Below are 24,398 nucleotides of genomic sequence, written 5' to 3' on the forward strand. Positions count from 1 at the left end.
CAATGTGTTTTTGCCATGTTTTACACCAGCGTGGCTGCTATTCAGCACTGCTAAAAGTTAGTGGCGTGGGGTGTTGTAGAGCGGAGCATGGGAGCAGAGGGTTGTTATGGATAGGGGTCGAGTGGGGTCGATTGCAGTAGACTAGATTGAGTCGGGTGGAGTTGAGTGGGGTGAATTTGAGTGGGGTGGATTGGACTAGAGTGGGGTGGACTGGATTGGAGTGGGGTGGACTGGATTGGAGTGGGGTGGACTGGATTGGAGTGGGGTGGACTGGATTGGAGTGGGGTGGACTGGATTGGAGTGGGGTGGACTGGATTGGAGTGGGGTGGACTGGATTGGAGTGGGGTGGACTGGATTGGAGTGGGGTGGACTGGATTGGAGTAGGGTGGACTAGATTGGAGTAGGGTGGACTAGATTGGATGGACTGAATTGGGGTGGGGTGGATTGAACTGGGGTAGAGTGGAGTAGATTGGATCAGAGTAGAACGGGGTGGAGTGGGGTGGATTGGAATGGGGCTAGAGTGCACTCTGGGTGGATCAAAATAGTGGGGTGGATTGGACTGGAACGGGTCAGATTGGACTGGGTGAGGTGGACTGGAGTGGAGTGAATTGCACTGAGGTGGTGTGAAATGAACTGGAGTGAGGTGACAAATTGAGTGGGGTGGATTACATGGGGTGTATTGGATTGAAGTGGGGTGGATTAAGGTGGACTGGAGTGGGGTGGATTGGGTAGCGGTGGACTGGATTGGAGTGGGGTGGTTTGGAGTGGGGTGTGGTTTGGAATGGGATGGATTTCAGTGGGTGGATTAGGTTAGATTGGACAGGAGTGGGCCAGGCAGTATTGGAATGGGTTGGACTGGATTGAAGTTGTATGGATTGTGGTAGATTGGACTGAAGGTGGGTGGATTGGGTTGCAGTGTATTGGAGTGGGGTGGAGAGAGATGGGTAGGAATGAAGAGGGTTGGATAGGAATGGAGTGGGCTGGATTGGTATGAGTTGGATTGGATTGGAGTGGGGTAGAGTGTAATGGATTTGAGGGCTGTGAATTGGGATGGAGTGGGTGGGAGCAGGCTGGATTGGAATGGAATGTAGAGGATTGATGTGGGGCACACTGGAGAGGGGAATATTGTTTTTGACTGGAGTGGGACAGATTGATTGGATTGGAGTGGAGTAGATTGGAGTGGTGCAGACAGTAGTGCAGCAGATTGTTTTGTATTTGAGTGGAGCAGACTGGGGTGGGGCAGACTGGAGTAAGGCAGATTGCTGTGGATTGGAGTGGGGAAGACTGGAATTGAGTAGATTGTTTTGGATCGGAGTGGGGCAAATTGCTTTTGATTAAAGTGGGGCAGATTGGAGTTAGGTAGATTGGTTTGGATTGGAATGGGGCAGACTGGAGTGGAGCAGATTGTTTTAGATTGGAGTGGGGCAGACTGGAGAGGGGCAGATTGCTTTTGGATTGAAGTGGGGCAGATTATTTTGGATTGAGTGTGGCAGATTGTATTGGGGCAGATTGTGTTGGTTTGGGGCAGGCTGGAGGGGGGTCAGATTGTTTAGATTGGAATGGAGCAGATTGGTTTGGAGTGGAGTGGTGCAGATTGTTGTGGACTGGAATAGTGCAGTTTGTTTTGGACTGGAGTCAGGCAGATTGTTTGGGATTGGAATGGGGGTCGGGGTTGTGATGTGCTGGATTAGAGTGGAGTTGATTGGGGTGGTGTGGGATGGATTGGATTGTGGTAAAGTAGACTGGATGGCAGTAGGGTAGATTCCATTGGTTTGGAATGCGTTGGTGTGGGAGGAATGGATGTGAGTGGGGTGAACTGGAATGGATTGGGATGGCTTGGGTTTGGGTGAGGTAGATTTGATAGTAATGGGGTGGACTGTAGTGGGGCAGATTGTTTTAAATCGGAGTGGGGCAGATTGTTTTGGATTTGAGTGGAGCAGATTGTTGTTTTGGATTGGAGTAGGTCGGATTGGAATGGGGAAGATTGTTTTGGATTGGAGGGTGACAGACTGGATTGAGGCAGATTGTTTTGGATTTGAGTAGGGCAGATTGGAGTGGGGCAGATTATTTTCTATTGAGTGGGACAGACTGGAGCAGTAAAGGTTGGGTTGGAGTGGGGCATATTGTTTTAGATTGAGTGGGGCAGATTGTTTTGGATGGAGTAGGACAAAATGGAGTGGGTGGGAGATTGCAGTGGGGGGAGAACTAGGAGTGGGGGAACTGGAGTGGGGGAGATTGTTTTGGATTGGAATGGGGTTGGTAGTGATGTGCTGGATTGGAGTGAGGTTGATTGGGGTGGGATGGATTGGATTGGGGTGAGGTAGACTGGATTGGAGGGAGGTAGATTCCATTGGTAAGGATTGCGTTGGTGTGGAAGGATTGGATGGAAGTGGGGTGAATTGGAATGAATTGTGATGACTTGCATTTGGGTGAGGTGGATTGGATAGGAGCGGGGTGGATTGTAGTGGGGCAGATTGTTTTTGATCGGAGTGGGGCCGATTGTTTTGGATTGGAGTGGGTAGACTGTTTTGGTTTGTAGTGCGGCAGATTGTTTTGGATTGGAGTGTGTCAGATTGTATTGGACTGAAGTGGGACAGATTGTTGTGGACTGGAATGTGTCAGATTGTTGTGGATTAGAGAGGGGCAGACTGTTTTGTATTGGAGTTAGGCAGAATGTTTTGGAATGGAAAGGATTGCATTGGTCTGGACTGGGATGGACTGGTGAGGGGAGGTTTGAATTGGAGTGGGGTGGATTGTGGCCAATTGGAGTGGGGTGAATTGTGGTGGAGTGGAGTAGACTGGATTGGACTAGAGTGAGGTTGATTTGAGTGAGGTTGATTTGAGTGAGGTAGATTGGAGTGGATTGGAGTGGGCCAGATAGTTTTGTATTGGAGTGGAGGAGAGTGGAGTGGGGCAGATTAGAGTTGAGCAGATTGATTTGGACTGGAGTGGGGCAGATTTTAGTGAGGCAGGTGGGGCAGATTGCAGTAGGGTGGGGTGGGTTGGGAGGACTCGAGTGTGCTAGGTTTTAGTGGATTGGATTGCGGTGAGTGGTTTGGTCCCTGCTCCAGAGAAGGAACAGAAATTATGCTAGACCTGCAGTGACCAATTATGAGGCTGTAAAGAAGAGTGCCATGTAAGCCAACAAATGTAACGTAATGGCAGGTTCAAAGCCCTTTTTGCTAACAAGAGTGTCACATCCCTTGAAGCCTGCTGAGCCCACTTTGATACCAGCAGGCTTCTAATGGGCACTTTTTACAACACACTGTAGATTTGACGTCACATTGCACCAATCTTATAAAGAAACACACAAAACATTGAGTCGCTCAGATCTATAATAGCATAGCATAGCCTACATGATATTAAGAGCACCTCAAGTCACAGAACTTTTGCATTAGAGCGCTCAGTTACACCTTAAAACAATGAACAACAGGGGGCAGTTCGAATCTGGTCGCACCTGGCCAAGACTGATGTCCCGTCACAATCCTTGGTCGCTTCCCACGGCTGTCTCCTCCATAAAAACATCGCTCTCTGTTCAGCAGTGAAATACAGTCTACAGCAATTCTTCAGTCACGTCTGTTCAAAATAATCCTTCCAAGGCAAGGCACTTTAATGCACTGCCACACAGTGTTGTGTAGCACCAATAATGACCCCTCAAACACACCTAACAAACTTGTAGCTCACAAACTCCTGGATCCCCCTTTTCCAGCAAACATTTTCCTAGGTTTAGGAAGCACCATGGGCATTCTGCATCCCCGAAATACCGCCTGGCTCTCCTAAAGATGGCACCTAGAGCTACAGGTCACTGTCACCTTCCACTGTCCGCTTCAGTAGCATAGTGGTGAGGCAGGTGGGAGGAACAGGGAGGTAAGGAAGTACACAAGAGAGCCCACTGAAAAAGACACACTCTGGTTGAGTGCTAACACACAAAGAAAAAAGTAGCACCTAAAAAAGATGAGCAGTGGAGGGGCACAAGTAATGCATCCATGCTCCTGGGGAGGGACAAACAAACGAAAAGGGAGGGATAAACACAGGAAGAACAAGGACACCTAGAGCAGTTAACAAGTAAAAAGAAAATAAGTGAGAGTGAGAATGAGCCAACCAATGGATTACAGACAGGCTAAAACTACTGTAAGATAACAATGGTCTTGAAGAGACAGCACATGTGCATTCTAGCTGAGACCTAAAAATAAAAGGAGTCATTTTTGCCCTGCAAAAACACTCAAGTATTAATTCGACACTAGCAGTGTAAGGTTCCTAGCAGCTACACTATTCATTAAACCATTAAATCATTAGCATTTATAAAGCGCGCTACTCACCCGTGCGGGTCTCAAGGCGCTAGGGACAAAGGGGGTGGTTATCGCTGCTCGAACAGCCAGGTCTTTAGGAGTCTCCGGAAAGCGGAGTGGTCCTGGGTGGTCCTGAGGCTGGTGGGGAGGGAGTTCCAGGTCTTGGCCGCCAGGAAGGAGAAAGATCTCCCACCCGCCGTGGAGCGTCGGATGCGAGGGACGGCGGCGAGTGCGAGGCCAGAGGAGCGGAAGGGGCGGGTGGGGACGTAGAAGTTGAGGCGTCTGTTGAGGTATTCCGGTTCCTTGTCGTGGAGGGCTTTGTGTGCGTGGGTGAGAAGTCGGAAGGTGATCCTTTTGCTGACTGGGAGCCAATGCAGGTGTCTCAGGTGTGCAGAGATGTGGCTGTTGCGGGGTACGTCGAGGATGAGGCGGGCTGATGCGTTTTGAATGCGTTGCAGGCGATTTTGGAGTTTGGCGGTGGTCCCAGCGTAGAGGGTGTTGCCGTAGTTCAGGCGGCTCGTGACGAGGGCGTGGGTCACGGTTTTTCTGGTGTCGGCGGGGATCCAGCGGAAGATCTTGCGGAGCATGCGGAGGGTGAGGAAGCAGGCGGAGGACACGGCGTTGACTTGCTTGGTCATGGTGAGAAGGGGGTTCAAGATGAAGCCGAGGTTGCGGGCGTGGTCTGCGGGGGTCGGTGCGGTGCATTCAAGCATACATTGCAGGGCAAGTCAGGAAGAAACGGTTCCCTGTAGTGTAGATTCTACATTTTAGGGATGTGCTTAAAGTCATAATCATTAGAACAATTCCCTGCTCTGTGTGTGGTCCCAAAACATTTCAGAACCATATGTCGGAGAGGTTTAACTGCCCAGCATGCTTCTAATGCTGACGACCACAATCAACATCCTATCATATGCAAGGTTTTTCAAAATTTCACATAAGAGCGTTGCAGAATCCTTCACACCAAATTCTGCCTAACATGTCTAAGTAATAAGAAAAAAAACAGCCTGGTATGGTTTAACATTGAGAGAGTTAAAACCACTGATCCCTTTCTGAGACCCAGGACTGTCAAATCCCAAAATTTCTTATACTGGCAGGTGAGTCAGAGCCAGCTCTTTCTCCAGCTCGTAGGAGTGGGTATCACAACTCTCTGGGTGTTTTTTTTAAACATACTTTTCTGAGGTTTTGCTCGCATAATCACAGGATTTTCTATTTCAAAGCAGTCTTGTGAGGTGTCTTTACGCTTTTTTCTTCATTGCTTTCCAGTTACTATTTCTTTACTATTTGAGAGCAAGGCTGCTACAGACCCCACCCCCCATGTGTGTTAAGGTCTACATTTCAACTTCTCTCTTTGTAAAAGAAGACGAGAATTGCTAAAAGAAAAATGTCTAAATGGACATTAAAAGACAGCAAAGCACCCTGAACAAACTTTGGCATCACATTCACCCTCGCTCAACTTGACATTTCAGCATTACATCACTCAGAATCAGGACAGTGTGAGGGTACACCACTGAGCAAATCTTTGAAGTCTAGGCATACTCCTAATAAGAGGTAGAAACTGTCACCATTATCCAACAAGATGCCGCAACCACTACAATTTCCTTGTCCTTTTATTTCATTGGAGGATCCATAAAAAATGGCTTTTGAATCCTCCTAATCTACCTCCTCCTAAACCTGAACCTTAAGCAGTCTTAGTATCTATACAGACTCTTAGTTTTCCTATCAGAAAGAAATCAACCACTCCCAGGTCGTACTCTGCTTTAATTATTCTGCCTGTACATCCACCTACTCAACACCGACATTCTCAGGATGTTTTGACCTGAGGAACTATCAAATTAAAACATCCCTTTCATAGCACGCAGACATTGGTTTACATAATAAATGAGATCTTTCACCCTCAAGCCTCTCCCACATCTTTAGGACTTCTACTATCTGATTTACATGAATAGAGCTTGTATACCATTACTGATTCAGTCATCACGTCGACAATAAAAGTAAGAAATGCTTATGCTCCCGAATAATTGACTCCTACTGACAGAAAGAGCAGAAAGTGGATGTTACGGGCAAGAAAACATGTGCTACTGCAGCCACACTGTTAAAAACAGCTGCTGCAGCTACCCTCCTTGGCAACTACGACGGTGAGCCAGAACCTTTCTGAAGGCCTTCCTAGAGAGCAGAGGCAAGATTAAAAGGTGGTAGTCCAAGAAGGTTGCCTGGTTTCAAAGCAGGTTATCAGAACAGATTCTGCAGAGTTGTCTGCAGCACAACTGGACACAAGGGTAGCTAGTATGACAAACCCCAGCTATTACTAGATCAAAGCAACCCCTACTGTAGTCATGCATGAGGAACAATCATTGTTAGGGGGTTTGCATAATATCTGCCAGTTCAGACCATCGCATAGATGGTTTCTTCTCAGGCAAGGGAGACCATTTAGGCGATTTCTCAGTCCAAGTCTATGGTCAGAAAAAGAGTTATTTTCAGATCAATGTCTGGTGCTCTAGGCTTTCCGACCTTTGATGAAGATGAGTTTCATCTCAACACAAGTAGGCAACATCATTATTGTGCACCCTCTGAACAAACAGAGAGGTACTAGATCAAGACCCTTTCTCTAGAGGCTCATGACACTTGGCCATGGTCTGTGGTCAAAGAGCAGACAATAAAGCAGCTCACTTAACCAGGAATTCAAAATTTCCAAGCAGACACCTTTGCAGGTTTTACAAGGAAAATCAGGAGTAGGTTTCAGACAACATTATGCTTCAAGACATTTTTGCAGATTGGCTTATCTGAACGTATATCTCTTTGGTACACCTCAAAACTCCAAATGATGAAGCCTTGCATCCAGGAAATGATGGAATCCTGGTTCCCTTGGCAATGGCCTTTTGCTAAACTGGTCAGAGAGATTACTGTATGCCTTTCCATCATTTTCACTAATCTCAGCAGTCTTACTGAACCTTTGAAATTTGTAGGCAACAATGATCTTTATAGTCCCCGAGAGGCCCAGACAATGGTGGTTCACAGACCTTCCACAGGTAAAGAATAAGTGTATGTATACATAAGTATACGAACATTTGAGTAGGAGAGAACAAGTGGGGTAGGACTATTGATAATGATGCTGATAGGTGTAGAAGTGTTTGCTAAGAAAAGAGTAGGAACTAGCATGGGGAAAACAATACAGAGGGGTCTGTAGGGAAACAAGAAGCAGAAAAAGTTTGTATAAACTTCGCAGAATTATAAATAGGAGAGGGAGAAGGGGTAAGAGTAGGGGTAGAGATAGGTGTGGAAACAAGGTAAGTGAAGGGGTGTACCTTCATTGCAGTGCATGGACACTTCAATGTCTATGTACTGCAATGGAAGCACGCTTTATGCAGACCAATACATCTACTGGCCAATAACAAGAAAGAAAAGAGGAAATAATTATGTGGGCTCATCTAAAAACTGAATGAAACTCATCAAGCAACAGAATATAGTCTATTGAGCCAAAGCAAGCAGCAGCTGAAGAGGATTGAGTCAGAACCCCTCCTTTTTTTTGTTCATCACATGACCTATGCTAACACCTAAAGGTGTCTCAAGTCCCAACTAGAAATGAACCAGTGAAATACAGTTTCCATTCTGAAACAGAATATGAGTGTAATAATGAAAGATTACACACAATTGCCTTCTAAAGTGTTCTTCAGAGTTTAATTTATGTTGATGCATGAAACAGATGGCAATATGGAGCCACCAAAGGAGTCAATAATGCATTTTTAAAATTCTCGCTTATGCACAATAATATTACTCACTCATTTCTGGTTCTGCTGTGAGGTCAGCTGTTACAAAGTTAGAGGGAAATAGTCCAATTCCCAAATGGGTTTCACCTTTCCACCAATTTGAATCACTAGAAAATATGGAATAAAGCAATCACAATCAAACAAAATACACATTTAACAATATACCAGCTCGGATAATGTTCTCATGTATACCTGCCAAACTTGCATTCCTACTGTCATGTGAACATTAATGCTAATCAACTTCTATACAAAAGCTATCAATGAAGTGAGACTTGAGTCTTGTATTTGCTTACTAAAAGAAATAATGCAAGACAGGACTATTCCAAACATGGAACTAAATTTGCCATGCCATCTCCCATATTTGGGTTGCTTCTGTAACTATAATTGCAGAGTGGGATGCAGATATGGACCAAGAGTTATTGAATTCCCAGACACATACGATCTTTTCCAAAGTTTTAACTTGCTTCCATTGACAAACAAAACCATTTTAGACAAACACAACACTAGTTGTACTCACCCCAGCCACATGTTATTATTCAGTACAAAGTAGCACTCTTTACCTGCTACTACAGTAGAAGAGGCCACCGCTTGCAGTAACCTCATTAATGTTAAAGGTTACCTGCCACACAATTGTGTATGTGTCCACTACGCCGTTAAGATGTTCAGCTATGTGGGAGGTGTAGTGTTAGCTACAATGACAGCAAGGATTATCACAGGTGCCTCAAATTCTAAGCCTTTTGCCTTCAAAATATTTAACAGGTTCTTCTTCTCCCGCAGTCTAGGTCCCTCCCTTCTGGCTGCCTTTTTCTGTATTTGTTCCTTTCCTTCTCCTGGAGTTAATTAATCCTGTACAACAGCTCAGATTCCCTCAAGCTTTTATCTTCTCTCACCTTTGTCTAAGGCATGATGAGCTATAATCTCTTGAGCTTCAAGGGTTCAGCAGATTGGGGCCTACTAGGGCTAGAAATTACAGTAAAGGGGAGGAGGTTGAAGGATACACCATAGATTTGAAGAGTTAGGACTGTGGTCCGCACTGGAAGATTTGTCTTGTTAGCACCCAGCCATAATTATATGTATTAGGTATTTAAACCAGCCACCCTCTCAGTACAAATTACTCCTAAACGTGTGCATCACCCACCAGGACTGGCACCTTAATGGAAAGTCCCACAAATTGTACCCAGAATCTACCCTGGAAAGAAATGGTTACTTACTGTTAGTCCTGGTTCTGCATTGTAGACAAGGTCAATTAAGTCATACATCTTAAAATAAGTCCCTGCTGCTTGCAACAGGCCTAAAACACGTTTCGTTGGATCCTTCTGAGTGTCCAGCATAGCCAAAGGCAGAGAATCACCCTCAACAATACTATGCAGGCCCTATTTCCACATTGTGTAGTAAATAAACTTCTCAAAACTTCATATGGCTCCTATAGCATCCCCAGCTGTCTAACTTGCCAGGTCGCCATCAGACCTTTTTTAGTATTCCTATTAATAGAGGAAGAAAGGCCTTGCCTTCTTGGAAGCTCAATTTGGTTTTGCTGCAATGTATGCCATATGAGTCTAGTCAAAAGGTTTCATTGCAACATATGTAATGAAAAGCATCTTTTTTAGTTGCCGTCACTTCAGCTCAAGTGATTAGCAAATCTAGAGCCTTATACTAATTTCCATTCTAATAGAGACGTTAAGAGGGACCCTTCCAGTTTTTCTTCCGAAGTTAGTTTCAGAATTTCTTTTTAGTCAACCAGTTTTCTTTAACAATCCAACTACTCTAGCTGAGTGTTCCATTCATTTCCAAAACGAAGTTATAATGTTAGCCTAACCAATTGCTTATCAACCATTTCCCCATAAATACAGGACTTGCATCTCTATTGTCTTCTGTATTTCCATTTCTAATCAGTTAGCAAATAAACATGTACCACAGAAACACAGGTCTCCTTCCACTAGATGGAAAGTAGCTATTTCAGTTTGGCTGGGAAACATCCTGTTATCTGTTTTCAGAGATCTGCAAAGTGGACAGTGGGAAGTCAGTACACATCTTCATAAGATGTGTGGTGAAGAACTGACTCGGGCATAAATCAAGCTACTCTCAAATTTCTTTCTCTTTATACTTCATATACTTGTTAAATCAGTTTGCTGTATTTTCTTGTAACCATGAACCACCGAGGAGATGTCTCAAGCTTGCTACTCGTTTGTAAGGTTTAGGACTATTAACCAGCATTTTTCAATGCAGAAGAAATTGTTACTTACTTGCAGTCCTGGTACTATATCGTAAGCATGTTAAGTGAAATCGCAAAAGGCCTGCCCTCCTCCTCGGCCTGGATTGTAATTAAAACAGCTTGTTTTGGTAATGGGATTCAAGCTATAATTCAGAACACTTTGCCTACAACAGGCTTTTCAGGGTGCTCATCTCGATTAGGGCAGGCTCGAATTTTCACACTCTGTGATCGATAGCTATAAAGCAATCTATAACTCTAACAATGTAATCTTATCAGGCTGCCATTTTCTTCATTATTTAGACATTATTTAGCAGGTTGAGCTATAGGTGCTCCAATGCACTTTTGAGAAGGTGGTTATATATTTAATGAACAATCTACAAATTAGGAAAATTGTTTCTAGGTAGGCTTTGGGGAGTTGGGTCATTTCCTGCATTTGGGCATGGAGAACTTTTCACCTTATCACAATATGATATACTGGAATTATTCTAACATTTATGATTATAAATGAAGATCCTATTTTGCAGTAGCCCTGCTACCTGCCAGACAGATATCACATACTGGGCACTAGCTAAGACAACTGCATAGGTTTGAAGACTTCAGCATGATGCACATCAATAGCTGCATATACTTTATCTTACCTGTCGTCAAGTACAGTTATGATTTCCCCCGCTTTGAATGTTAACTCATTGTCTTCAGCAGCTTCAAAATCATAGATAGCTTGTACCTTTCGGCCATCGGGCTTGTAAGTAAAGAGGCTGGAAGTACTTGGATAAAGTTGTTGCCTTTGTTCCTTTAATGATAATTCAATGGCTGCAAAATAGGATGAGTCATGTAAATACAAAGCATCTGTGAAAAAAAATACACTGCCTTACACGTATTACCGGGTGGCAATACACCAGATCTCGTCCAACCACAGCCAAATAAAGATAAATGATGAGCTCAGAGTTTCAAACTTATCTACTTTGAAGAATATCACAAGTATGTTTAGAGTTTAAGGGGTTAGGGTAATCACAGAGTTCAATCAAAGGAGAAATTAGCAAGCAATCTGACAGGAGGTGCACTGATACAATAAAAGTGGGAAAAGAAATGTTCTGCAACAATTCTAAACTAGTCTACTCTCACGCTTAGAAACAGTGTTACACTTCTAGTGACAATGTTAGAATCCTTGTTGAAACCAAAAGGTAGAGACTTCAAAACCTCTTAACATATTCCAGCTCAGAAAGACCCATTTTCAAAAGAGAATGATGCACAGCTAATTCCGCGACAAAATGTTTTACAAAAGATCTGGTGTTTCGAGATACTTCTTCCTGGTTATCTTTGAAACAATCAACAGATTGGAGATGTCAGATGGGAGTCCAGAAGCTCTGGGCTCAAGTGAAATAAATGAGATAAAAACTTAATGTCAAAGTGACACCAAAACATTATGATCAATGCACCTTAACAAACAGACTCCTACTAACAGACAAAATATCTTCAGATAAAGGAGACAAATAAACACAATGTGGAGACACCATACAATGTCACAAACACATCGCAATTGTAAATAAAGCGGACAAGATCGCCGAGTGAGATGAGCACTGGTTGCTGGATTTATGTGATGATCTTCAGGTCACGACTTGAAAGGTGTCAAAGCAGAGCCAGTCTTTTATCCTTCCGAATCTGTGAAATGAGCATTATGTTCTGTAATAGCAAGACCTATCACTTAAGCTTACTATTATTGTTAAAGATTTTAAGTCAATTGTTATATTAATAAACAGGAATAACCTGTTTTTTATGTAGTGCTTCATTCCACACTTGTTCTGTAAATAACAGGTCTTCCTTTTACAAATCCCCTCTCTTTGTTCTATTCTTTGTCTTGTTTCCTTTGTCAGTGACTATTTTGTTACACTACTGCATGGCAGATTTTCACTAATTAAATCTTTTATGACAAAGATAAAATTCATGAATGAGACTCTGGAAAACTTTAGTATAACACAATAGTCACAGAGCAAGGCATGATGGAAAGAACGGAATAAAGAGAGGGAAGGCAATGGAGAATGGCTAAAGAAAGAGCATAAAGAAAGTGACTTGGTAATCCGCAAACTGTGTACACTTGCTCAGGAGCACAGAAGGGCAGAATAAGAATAACAACAAAAACAAGCCTCATTAATGGCATCATTATGAAAGGGAGAAAAAACAAACAAAAGCAATGACGTTATAAGTGGTGATTGAGAAACTGAGTGATAGAACATTAGTGATCCAAAGAGACAGACATAATCTAATGTAATAGACAGCACTACATTCAACCCTAAACAGTAAGGATCATAAAAAGGAAATTGAAAGGGTGGCAGGTGGATAATAAGGGAGGGGAAAATGTGATTAGCACAACAGGAAACAAACATATGCGACTGAGAAGCACTCACATTTACAGGTTTGTGAAAATGAGCAACCAGACAATTAGGGAATGGGCCTCTAGTAAGGTTTTGTGTGTCTCCAAACAATATTAAAATCATTTGCATGCATTGTGCAGCATACAACATAGTAAACATTCTCAAAAACATAAAACTTAAAGATGACAAGGGGACCATGAATGCATACAGAGTACAGTATTAAATATGTAGTATTTTGTTCAAAACGGTTTGTTTGCTTTAGCCACTTGGAAGCAAACCGTCCTAGGTATATGCCCCACCCTTGAATCCTCCAGAAAGGGGATGTCAAGAGACTGTTTTAACATGGACTTGCTGAAGAATTAGGGGCCTACCTTCTGTCCATGATGGTGCCCAGCTCCTCCTTATCAGAAGGATGTATTTGGGGTGGTACAGAAGCAGACTGGCCCAAAATATTGGGCTGATTGCTTATTTGTAGGATCAAGGTATTTAAGAGAGTAGCGGGCAGAAAACACTGATGGGTTTGCCTACCACGCTTCTTAAAGTTGAATCTCATCTTGGTGCTCCGCTTTACTGAGCTCAGTGTCTGAGTGCAGCCAGAGGTGTGTAAAGGGATACGTTTTTCACCCTCCCTCTTTCACCACTGGCTTGGTAGCCAGTACACACTACTTTCAGAGGCAATTCTTTGCTCCTCTGGAAGCCACAAGAAAGCTTTAATTACTCCTGATGTGGGCTTATTATTTTACGAACATCCAGCCACTTTATCCCCGATGCTATGTACCTCTTGTATTTCGTTTGAGGGTTCAGCTGTATATTGTGCTGAAATAGTCAAGCTTTGAGAGCTTGAGTTGGTGCATAACTGCAGTAGCAGAAGGGTCCTCCTTAGAAGAAAGTACTGCCACACTGAATAGAGACACAAACATTTGTAGTATATGACCATCAATCTATAGAATCCAGGAATTCATGATAGTCACATTGAGTGCACACCTCAAAGACTAGGTGGCACAAGGCAGAAAAACATTAAACCTACAATAAACATGCCAAACATCCATAGACAGAAAACCAAAACCTTATAGACGAGATGCTTTAAATAATCTCAGTAATTGGTAATTACACAGCACATTCCGCGCCATCATTTCTTTCGCTTCTATGATACCTCAGACAAGAACCACCCATATGCAAATCAGGCTTGGTCCTGCTCAAATAATAAAAATAATAACAGTGCAGCCTAAAGGTCTGATCCCCTCTGAGCAGGAACACAAGCAACCCCAGACAGATTTGGATCTATTTAGGCTTCATCAGTAGATGCAGCTTGGTTGCAGAGGCACAGTGAGCACAGGTCCCACGTCTTCCCATGTCCGTCACACAAAGGACATCATACTGAGGAAGACAAATAAATGATGGTTGAATGATTGAACTAATCTCAGATACTGGTAATTACTCAGACAGCATTCCAGTCCATTGTGTTTCTGCCAACCTTCCAGTTGCGTCGCTGGTCCTGAGGCAGTTTACACTCCTCGATGGCAAACCTGTCAAGGGACCATTCTTTGGGAAATCCTAAGGCAGAGAAGTTTGTGCATTGCAGTGAAGGGCACACACAACATTTTCGTCGTTCCTCAGTAGCAATACTTAAGTCTGCATGTCACCTTGATAAGCAAACCATTTAGTTCAACTCTAATCACTTCATCACTGTGATAAGCACACCACATAGAGTAACTGCTCAGTGGATTTAAGTATTTCAGAGGCTAACTTTCATCTTATGCAGTGACATGCACACCTCTAACAGGAACCTTACCTACCCTGTTGTCATCAAACATTTTCCTGGTTTAACTTTTATTTTTATCCGGCTCCGGTTTTCGTTGTAGGGCCTTTTTCCCTTACACAGACATTACAGTGAAGCACACTGCCTCCAATCTCACACCCGCGTACACGCTAGTTTAGAACAAAAATGTTCAAAACACTAAAGTAACAAGACCCACATTGAGGAGGAGATTTAATTCTGTATCCTGGACTTTTTTCTCTGTCTGGATAGATAAGCATTTCTATTACGTAGTCTATTAACCCATCACGACCCTTTTCGGAGATTCCAGGTGACCCCCTCGATCCCTTTGAGGAATTGGTTTGACATATTTGGAAGATACTTGGTTGTAACTGGAGTTGTAAAATTCCACCTGAATGGAAAAGGTGTTTGCTGCTGCACTCTTTTGAAGGGTTTTAAGGGAGAGCTGTGCTTAAGCATCTCCCCCAATCTAATTTTGAATGAAGGGGAAGTCATGGATGAAGACTCCGAGGTTGTAGAAAAACTTGGTTAGGTTCGATATTCAACTCAGTCTTGTTGTATTGAGACACACATTCCTCGAAAAAGGGGACTGAAGGTGGTAGATTACATTGATTCATATAGATGCTCTAAGGACTAATTGTCCATTGCCAGTGTGACTGTTTTAGCGATCAGATGGTCAAGATATATGTTAGTGTACGGACAAAATTAAAAAACAGAAGCACCTGCTCATGGGTTATCCCTGTCTAGAAGAAACAGAATGGGCACAAGTATACAGATAGAGGTGTCAGCTGAGGAATTGGATGACAGACGTTGTGAGGCTGTCAGCTCTGTTAGGATGAGGGAAGGCAAAGGTCAGAAGGATGCTCATGAGAGCAAAAGTGTGTTTCAGGCAAACTATTGTATGTTTCAGGTGTGGGAATACCGCACTTCACAGAAAGTAGGACATGTCTTGCCAAAAACGTAGCTTGCAGGATATGTAATAAGCTAGGACACTTTGCCAGAGTGCAAAACAGACAAACAATAGTGTGGAAAATGTATCATTGGAAAATTCAGAGGTGTGTGTGTGGTCTAAAACCCAGGAGGATTTACAAAACTAGGTTGGGAAGAGGATGATTCTCAATATATCTGTTTTCCTATGTGAGTATTGAGGTGGGGAACAAAAAGTTTCTTTTACTTATGATTTCGGGAGCCAGATTAACAATCATTACGTAGAAGTTGTCTCAGGAGATGTGGCCAGTGGCCTAGATCTACCTGAAAATTCGCAGTTTTCTTATGAAGGACATAAAATGTAACTTTGGGGTTTATTTAAGAATATCCTCGTGTTCAGAGGGAAAAGGTTTTTCGTGAAAAACTATGAAGCAGTCAATGGACTGAATATGATGGGCTGGTTTAACCAAGGGTTATTCAACATAGAAGGCAAAGGATCAGGTCTCAGTAGTTCGATCTGGCAGTCTGGGTGAGGATATCATAGAACGGTACCCTTCAGTGTATACAAAGATTAGTGCCTTTAACCATAGGACTACAGTCAAAGATGTGGCTGTTCAAGTGAAGCTCAGGTTACACAGTGTACCATGCTGTGTAAGGGAGGACCTGAAGAGGGCCTGGCAGAATTCTAAGAGAGATTTCTTGATCATGCAGACATGGTGTGAATCTAAAGGCTGAAAATGGGAGTTCTTTAAAACTAGGGTTAGGTACCTGGGACGTATGAGGTCATTAGACGGAACTGAGCCTAGGCCAGGTTTGTCAGATGGTACTGTGGATCCACTGACAACAATAGTTTGAAATTGTTAATTGGCTTGTGAGAGTTCTATCCATGTTTTATCCCAGATTATGCGTCACACACAAACCATTGATCTTATTGAAGAAAAGTGTACAGTTTGCATAGGACAAAGTGTGCCAGGAAGATTTTGAATGGATGAAGAACCAGTTGGTCAGCTCCAGGGCTCTTAAACCATATTATCTTAGTTTACAGAGTTGCATCACAGCGGATGATGGCAATTTGGGTTTGGGAGTGTTCCAGAAAGGGGAATGTTAAAACATCACTGGCTAAGCATTGCGCGTCCTAAGAGTCACAGAGGTGGAGAGCAGATAAAAAATAGAATTGCAAGGTTAGCTATCAAATTGGTGCAATACAATTTTGACATTGTATGCATTCAAGGAGGCAAGAATATCTGAGTGGATTACATTTCACAGTTTCTGGTGGTCAATAAAGGAGCAGATTTTGTGGAAGATGAGGATACATTAAGTTGCCTGACTGCTTTGCCTGACTTGGAGTGCGATTTCCAAGTCAGGGTGGAAAGAGGACATGTAGGAGGATTCTCTATGGGATCAGGTTATGTCTTCTGTGAGGAAGAGATGGCCCAAAGAGAAATGTTGGGGTAGCGGAGAGATAGCCTTTTGTGAAAGGTAGCACACGAGCTATTGGTGGAGAACGATTTGCTCATTCATGGTGACATGCGGTTATCCAGAGGGATTTAGAGTAAGTTGATTGAAGTGGCCCACAGGGAGCTAATGTGTCACATTTTGACCAAACGCAGAATCCATGAGACCTTTTGATGGCCTCACATGGATCATGAGGTTGATGCTTCGATAAGAAAATGTGTTGACTTCAACAGGTGTGAGAAGGGATTAATGGTAGCAAACCCCTCCCTCTGAACCATTCAGTTGAGGACTAAGGCCTGGAGAAGGTCAGGATTGACTTAGCAGGCCCCTTTAATGGAGAGTCACCACAATTGTGTGTGCTTTGTGTTTTTTGGGGGATTATGATACCAAATTGCCAGAGATACATTTTGGGATGAGCCAAATTCAAAAGTTGCTATTGAATTCTTGAAGGATGTGTTTTTGCTTAAGGGATTCCCAACATTTCTTGTGTCTGATAACTGGGTTCTGTTTGTCAGTGAGGATGTGAGTGGTTTCTTGCAACTGAAGTGTGTATTATACCGTCCTCAGACAAATGTCAGTAGGAGCGCATGTTCAAATGTCACAAGCAAAACAGGATTCATCTGACAAGAGCAAAGGTTTAAGATGTGTGGCCTTTAAGGTGGGTGAAGTGGTTTGTATAACAACGCAGGGCTGGTCAGGAAAGGAAAAGGTTTGTGGTGGTTGACAGAGTTTGTGGGAGTGGAGTTGGAGTGAGGGGCATTTTGTTTGGACAGAAACAAGCAGTGGAGGTGGAAAGTTGCAGGTCAGTTCGGAACAACCAGGAGGAGGAGTTAGGTGGTTCTGCCCAATGTGCAGGGTTCCTCGACAAAGGCATTTGTTGATGAAGTTCCGTCAGGTGTACTTCCTCCTCTCCTTAACATATGGGTTTGATTGTTATACTATTTGTTTTTCTTTTTTGGTATCATCTTTCTAATTTAGTTTTAGAGGTTTGTTTTTATCTTTGAAGAAGATAAGTTATGTAGTAGTTGACCTGGTTTCACTCAAATAGAATTTTGCAATGCCATCACACAGCTATAACTCTTCACAATTCTTGAAATGTTCTCAGCGTTGGTTTAAAAAGAGTTTGGTGTTGCTGGTAGCCAACTTACCGTCTGTGTGCATCTTTATAGTTAGGCCCTTTTTCTTATGAATAAACTGGGAAAATTAAGTTTACCTGGGCTCTTGTTTTGCTCACTTTAGAAAAACAAGGAATAACTCAACTATTAACTCCACCCCTTCCACACCTCCCCTACCAATCCACAGACTTGTAAATCATATCCACAAGCCTTATTATCCACTCTTCAATGCCCTCTACTCCTTGATTGTGTAATCATAAAACTGATCTTTAAATTGGATCTAGTTGACATTACTGAAATAGGATTTATAGACTACTCTTCAGGTGTGTTAAATGAGATCACACCACCAAACTATGGCTTATTTGAACAACATTGTTCATCGCAGCATGAAATGGACTTAGCCTCCTTGATTAAAGAAGTTTCAAATGTAAAGTGCAGGATTCTTCTTTTTTTGTTTTTAACTTAGTACTGGAAAGTTGATTATCAAGATGGCAGCAACAAAAGGGAAGAGGGACTAGGAGAATTGTGGTCCAGTGTACGGTCTCCCAAAACCTGGATCTGTAAATAGAAATAGTACACTGTTCCAATGTATCTGTAAGCAGGGAGAGGAACTGTCTGTGTTGTCAGGAGAGCCCTCAAGCATCAACTGTGACACGTCACAGTTGATGCTTGAGGGCTCTCCTGACAACACGGACAGTTCCTCTATCAAGATGGCAGGCCTAGAAAATATTTCATGAACCTCCTTTGTACTACGTTTACAGACCTCTCATGATAAAAAATAAATCATATTAAAGTTCTGGCTTCTGTTATAATGTGTGTAATTTTCACTACATCATAAGTAATTTTATTAGGTGACTGAAAAACAAGTTATTCACCTTTGGTAACAATATTTCTGGTGGATACTCTATCTAATAGCAGATTCCCCACCTTATCAATAATGGTATCAGACTAAATCCGGAATCATTCAGTACAGTTCTCATACATGCCATTAGGTAGCACCACGTCAACGTTGTTCAGCTCTGGAAGCGACAAGAGGCGCTGCATGTAAGCATCATCCCTCCCCACTAATGTCAGTTGCTTTCTAGGTTGTTTGCACCTTCAGACGCATAGGCCATCAACACATTGGTATGACAGGTATGCAGAATTGTAGAATGGGATCTTTTTTAGATGGGAAAAGAGTCCAGTTATGAGAATGGGGAGACGGGCAGGTTAGGTATCTGCGGTTAGCTACAGTATGCACAAGAAAGAATGTGATCAAAGATAAATAACGTGTTCTTCTGATTGGAAGACTCTCCAGGACACTCCAGGATATTGCGGCATAGATGTGCAAATTGTGCGGTACAAACAAGGAAATTTTGCAGCATTACTGCAGCACTTTATTTTACTCGTACTCATTCCTTTACAGCCTTAAATCAATGGAAACTGTTTTAGCAGAGTATTCCACTTTGAAATAGGCAGTGTCTGAGAGCGTTTGTTTCTATACAGGGAGGAAGAAACCTGCTAGACTCAACAAGTCAGGTCAACAAATCGAGATTACACAAAGTCCCAAAACAAATACGCAACTCAACACAAACACATTTCAATTACCGCGGAGGGCTAAAATTTAGTCTGCACCTGCCATCAAGATAGCCAACCAGGCAATGGTGTGCCACACGTGATTTATTCAGTACATCAGAAGCACACCGGACATTGGCACTTGAGTAACTTTGAAGGATCAGGTGTTGTGAGCCCTGCATTGAACTGACTGGACAGTTTACATTTTCACTGAGAGAAGTAATACTAGGACATTCACTGTTTGCCCCAAACACAGACTGTGCCCTCCAGAACGAGGAGCACAACATCTTAATTCACTGCCGCACAGTGTGACATGCAGGAGTCTTCCAATCTGAAGCCACCATGCCAATGTGTTATTTGTTTTTTTTGGGTGGGGGGAGAGGGGGGATGCATGGATCTCTCATACAGTATCCAGTTTTATATCTGCTTCTCTGGACCTCTCCCGGCATGTCTAATATGCCACCCGCATCCCAATCTTCTGCCACCAGGGTGTCTGTCCCCATCCTTGTTGTGTCCTCCTGTATAATGCCCAGGAACACACACACCCTGCCACTGGGTCCTCAATCGAAGACTAAAGCTGGTGATTTTCGTACTCCATTCAATATCAAAATAATAAGTTCACAGATAAATGGTTCCCCATAAATAGTTATTCATTATTATATTTTTTACTATTCATGAAGCAAAAAAAAAAAAATAAATATGTTGTTGTTTACTGTTATAGTTGTTGCATTTGATGATACTCAAGTTTGTCTATCGTAGAACAAGAATGCCTTGACGGGATTTAAAACTGTGACTTTCAGGTTGCACAGATATTCCCTCACATTTACGCAGCATCAAGATCTACTCTGACCATAAGCCGATGTGTCTGAAATGATGGGAGTGCTGGGGTGGAGTTGGTAGCATGTAAGTGTGCATGAAAACATACTTGCCTTAATTTCAGCTGATTTTCCTCCAATTCGAGCTCCATCTGCCTCAGGCTTCTTGGTGTGACCCGGTTAAGGGGCAGTGTGCAAGTCTGAAGTTGTGAAAAAGAGGTGGACTTACATATAAAAGTCGCTCTGGTTCTTCTAACCAACCACTACTGGATGAGTAAAGAGGGCAGACTACCTTTCCGAGTAGCTTCAGTGATAGTGATATTGGAACTTGTGACCGTCCTTATCCCAAACATTAAGATGAGGATTTTGCAAAACCACTGAACAGGAGAACAGCGCTTTTGCAACATTATGGGTGCATATAAAAAAAAATTGCGTGCAGTTGTTTCTTGCTCATGTCTTAGAAAAGCATTTTTACTAAAATGTACAAGGTTGACTCACAAAGTAGTTTTCCTGAGGAGTTGAATCTTATGCTGCTCTTGCATATAACTTGCTCATGTATCTCACACAGTCGAACACACAAATTTGCAGGGAAAAGATTTGTGAATTACAGAACTGTTTTTCTCTATTTAATATTGTCTCTTAGCAATCAATGTATAATACACATCTAAGTCTGAAGAGACAGAAGATGAAAAATGATTAGTAAATTAGCCCAAGATATTCCAGAGTAATTCAAACATATGACCGGAGTAAGACACAACTACTCATTTGTAAATTCTGGCATCCATGGTCCTGGTTTTGTTTTTTCAGACTTTAGTAGAAACATCAGCTTCCCTCTCTGCACCTTAACCTCTTTCAGCCTAGTGGGATTTTCTTTCCCTCCAGGTTAGAAGGGTGGCCTGTTGACTACTTGCGGACCCACAGCTGATTGTATTTATTTTGGGGACAACTGAGGAACAATTTCTGCTGATAAGTGTGAGCACTTGAACCCTTTTCCCAATGACCATAAGAAAAATGTGGGAGGAACAATGAAAGTGTGTACTTGTATCTCCACTCTTCCTTGTTACAGATGCTCCTGCAGTGTGACATATGGCCTCGCTACCCGAGGAGGTCGCTTCCTCTAATCTCAATTTCGAACAGTGGAGGAGGCATTGTTTGATATGGGGTAGGAGTGCCCCATTGCTTTCTGGTGTGGTTGTCTTTCACATCACAAAACATGACACACACATACCAGTTTTTAAGACATGCATCCACCAGATCGGTCTGGAAATATTTTGAGTTTCCAAAATGCCAACTGCCTCTGTTCATTTGGTTTGCTGTATAACTAACTGAAATTTGCTCTCAATTGAGTTGGGTAGTAAGGGCTCGAGACGGAAGAAAGTAAAACTTCATTTTGCTCCCTATGTTTATCTGAACATATATGTTAATTGTCAAGCCTTGTTTACGCTGTTTTATACATTTAGGGGAAGTCAGCATCTAATGAGAGGGTGAGTCGCCATGTCCAATATTTTTCAGTTTCCTGAACTGCTTTGTAGGGTTTAGCCTCCAAGGCAGGAATACAACTATTCTAAAGTCTTCAGGCTTGTACTTCCAGGCATCTGCCACCGTATTTTAGAGACTCGAAGGGTCTTTGGTTGAGCAGATAGATACACACCGAACAACATTTCTAGTTAGTGTCTAATATGATTAAGGGCTTTTGCTCCATTATGCGCTATGGCCAGTGCAGAAAGCATTTGAAGCAGGGAACTGGAGGAATAATCTCTTTCAATTTTGCAATATAATCTCCAGCGGTTAAAGTGGAATATTAACAAGCTCAGATATAAATACGATAGCCAGTTGCAACCCCTGCTAGAATATTTGATGAAGAAGGGTTTTGGTCTTGGTTATCCTAAATCTCTTTGTCTCGCTAGCTAACTATGTGGGACCAGATAACTTGCTTTTGTTACCTAAGAAGTGCAAGATGATGTGCTGATGTGAAACGTGCACTTGTCTATTGATTTTTTTTTAGTACTGGAGGCAGAGGGTAGGGAGGAGGGTAACAGATGTATAATGTTTGTCATTTAGAGCTACAACTGATGACTCATTACAGAGCAAGCTCATTGTTAGGATGTTTTATAACATGAATACAAATAACATTTTGCTGGGAAAAAAAAATACTATGGATCTAACTAAAAACATCTTCGGCTATAAGTGGGTCAAATCCATTTCCTAAAATTTACCTGCAAAGGTGAAGGCAAAGAAATCAGTAAAGCCCTCCAGACACATGACTTTGTCACTGAAATCATTTACCCAAATGTCTGTGGTTAAAATAATGCCACCCAGCCTAAAGATTGACCAGAACATAGTGGACAAAACATATCAGCACATACATTGTCTGACTTATTACCTCGTACCTATTTGATAGGCGACAGGCTTTCAAAACAATTCTAATGGCAGACCTTTCACTAAGCAAATGCCTGTTTCACATACTAATGGCGCTACACAGAGGGGACCTCGCAAGGTTGCTTTGGCAGCGTGTAATCTTTTTAAATCTGATTGTGCAAGAAACGTCCAGGATATTTAAATTCTTGCTGACATTCTACCCCATTTGGGTTACCTGTAATGAAATATTTTTCTACGTGGTCATGCAGAGAGAGTTGAAGGTCTGAATAGATCAGGGACAGCAGTAGAGCTGGCAATATCAGATTATAGAATCATGGCGAAAGCGTAATCAGTTGTAGTAAAACTCGGGGAAAATTAGTATTTTGCGATTTTAGTCCAATGTAAACAATTATTGTTGAAAAGACCAATGTTTAAAATAATTTGCTTCAAATAATTTTGTACCCTTTATTTGTACAAATATTTTATATTACAAAGAGTTGCACATAGTATCCTTAATATATCCTTTCCACAACTTCAATAGGAGGTGGAGGTTAAAGTGCCTTTCCTATTCCTGGCCTCAAGAGGTCCTCGTCCTCCAGATTTCGTGGGCAGTTTTGTAAAAAAGCGCAGCAGCCTTTTTACAAAACAGCCGATTTTGCAATTTTTTTGCAAATCGCAAAATCCTGGAGGGTCTGTCTAACCGCAGGTTCCTCATCTTGTGAACGGATACCAAAGCAGTACTGCCAAGGTGGTGCTTCTGTGAACTGGCTCAGACAAAAAGTGCTGCAGGACCGAGCAGACAAAATGCCCCTCTCGATAGACCAGACTGTTAAAACAGCAGTGCTTTATAAAGATGTGTACTAAAGCCCATTTAGATACAGACACTCGAGGTGATAATGCAGTGGAAAGACCCCTTAAGCCTTCTAGGGGCTGCTTTTTCACCAGTGTGTTGCAGATATTCATGCACCGAACAATCAACCAAGAGATGGTCCATTTTTGCACTACTTTACTTTTCTTTGCGCCTAAAAACCCTATACAGAGCTGATCGTCCAGTGTTACCTGTGTTCCTTGAAATGATAAATACAGAAACTCAATGCTCTTTTAGGATCTAAGCATCTCTTACATGTTAGAGGTGTGAGATGGAGCAAACAATGTCGGAAGGGATGATAGCCTGACCAACATTTTCAGTAGAAAGGAAGCTCAGGTACTCAAAAATACTTTATCATGTAGAAGGTGGTGTAAGGTGGATTTAAGCAGAGAGTCTGAAGTTTACTCCTACATTCTAGCCGATGTTATGGTGATGAAAAAGACGGTCTTTAAATTCAGAATTCTCAAGGGACAACTGAGCAATGGCTCAAATGAGGTGCACATAAAGAATGTGAGGACTAAGGTCAAGTCCAATGGGGCATCACAAAGGGATTTGTTGGAAACAAATGGTGAACACTTTTCAAAAACTGTATCATAACGAAGACTGATCCAGCAACCAGAGAACGGCCATAAGAGCAGATAAATAGACACTTGTGGGGCTAGGAACAGAACAGAACAAATATTACCTGTTATGGGTCAATAAAGTGGGAGCAACAACAATCCACAAATTTGTTCCAATGGGTGACATATACTGATTTACAGGAGGGAACCCTGCCACCAAGATGACAACAACCTCAGGCTGCAAGTCGAAGGAAGTAAACTGTTGCAGCACAATTTCCAAGCATGAAGATGTAAAGTGTGCAACCCGGGTGAAACATCCTGCCCTGCTGCTGCAA

General features: G+C 42.5%; 1 protein-coding gene across 1 annotated transcript in view; it reads right to left on the bottom strand.

Moving 5' to 3' along the window:
- The window catches only part of STAM (signal transducing adaptor molecule), a 181,737-nt gene that overhangs the window by 93,003 nt on the left and 64,336 nt on the right, over positions 1 to 24,398 (bottom strand). The window contains exons 7-8 of the mRNA XM_069211542.1: positions 10,904 to 11,075; positions 8,066 to 8,160 (exon numbers count right to left, since the gene is read on the bottom strand). Of these exons, the coding sequence (XP_069067643.1) occupies positions 8,066 to 8,160; positions 10,904 to 11,075 (267 nt within the window). The remainder of the gene's footprint in view (positions 1 to 8,065; positions 8,161 to 10,903; positions 11,076 to 24,398) is intronic.

Source organism: Pleurodeles waltl, chromosome 10, assembly GCF_031143425.1.
Source record: "Pleurodeles waltl isolate 20211129_DDA chromosome 10, aPleWal1.hap1.20221129, whole genome shotgun sequence".
Taxonomy (NCBI): domain Eukaryota; kingdom Metazoa; phylum Chordata; class Amphibia; order Caudata; family Salamandridae; genus Pleurodeles; species Pleurodeles waltl.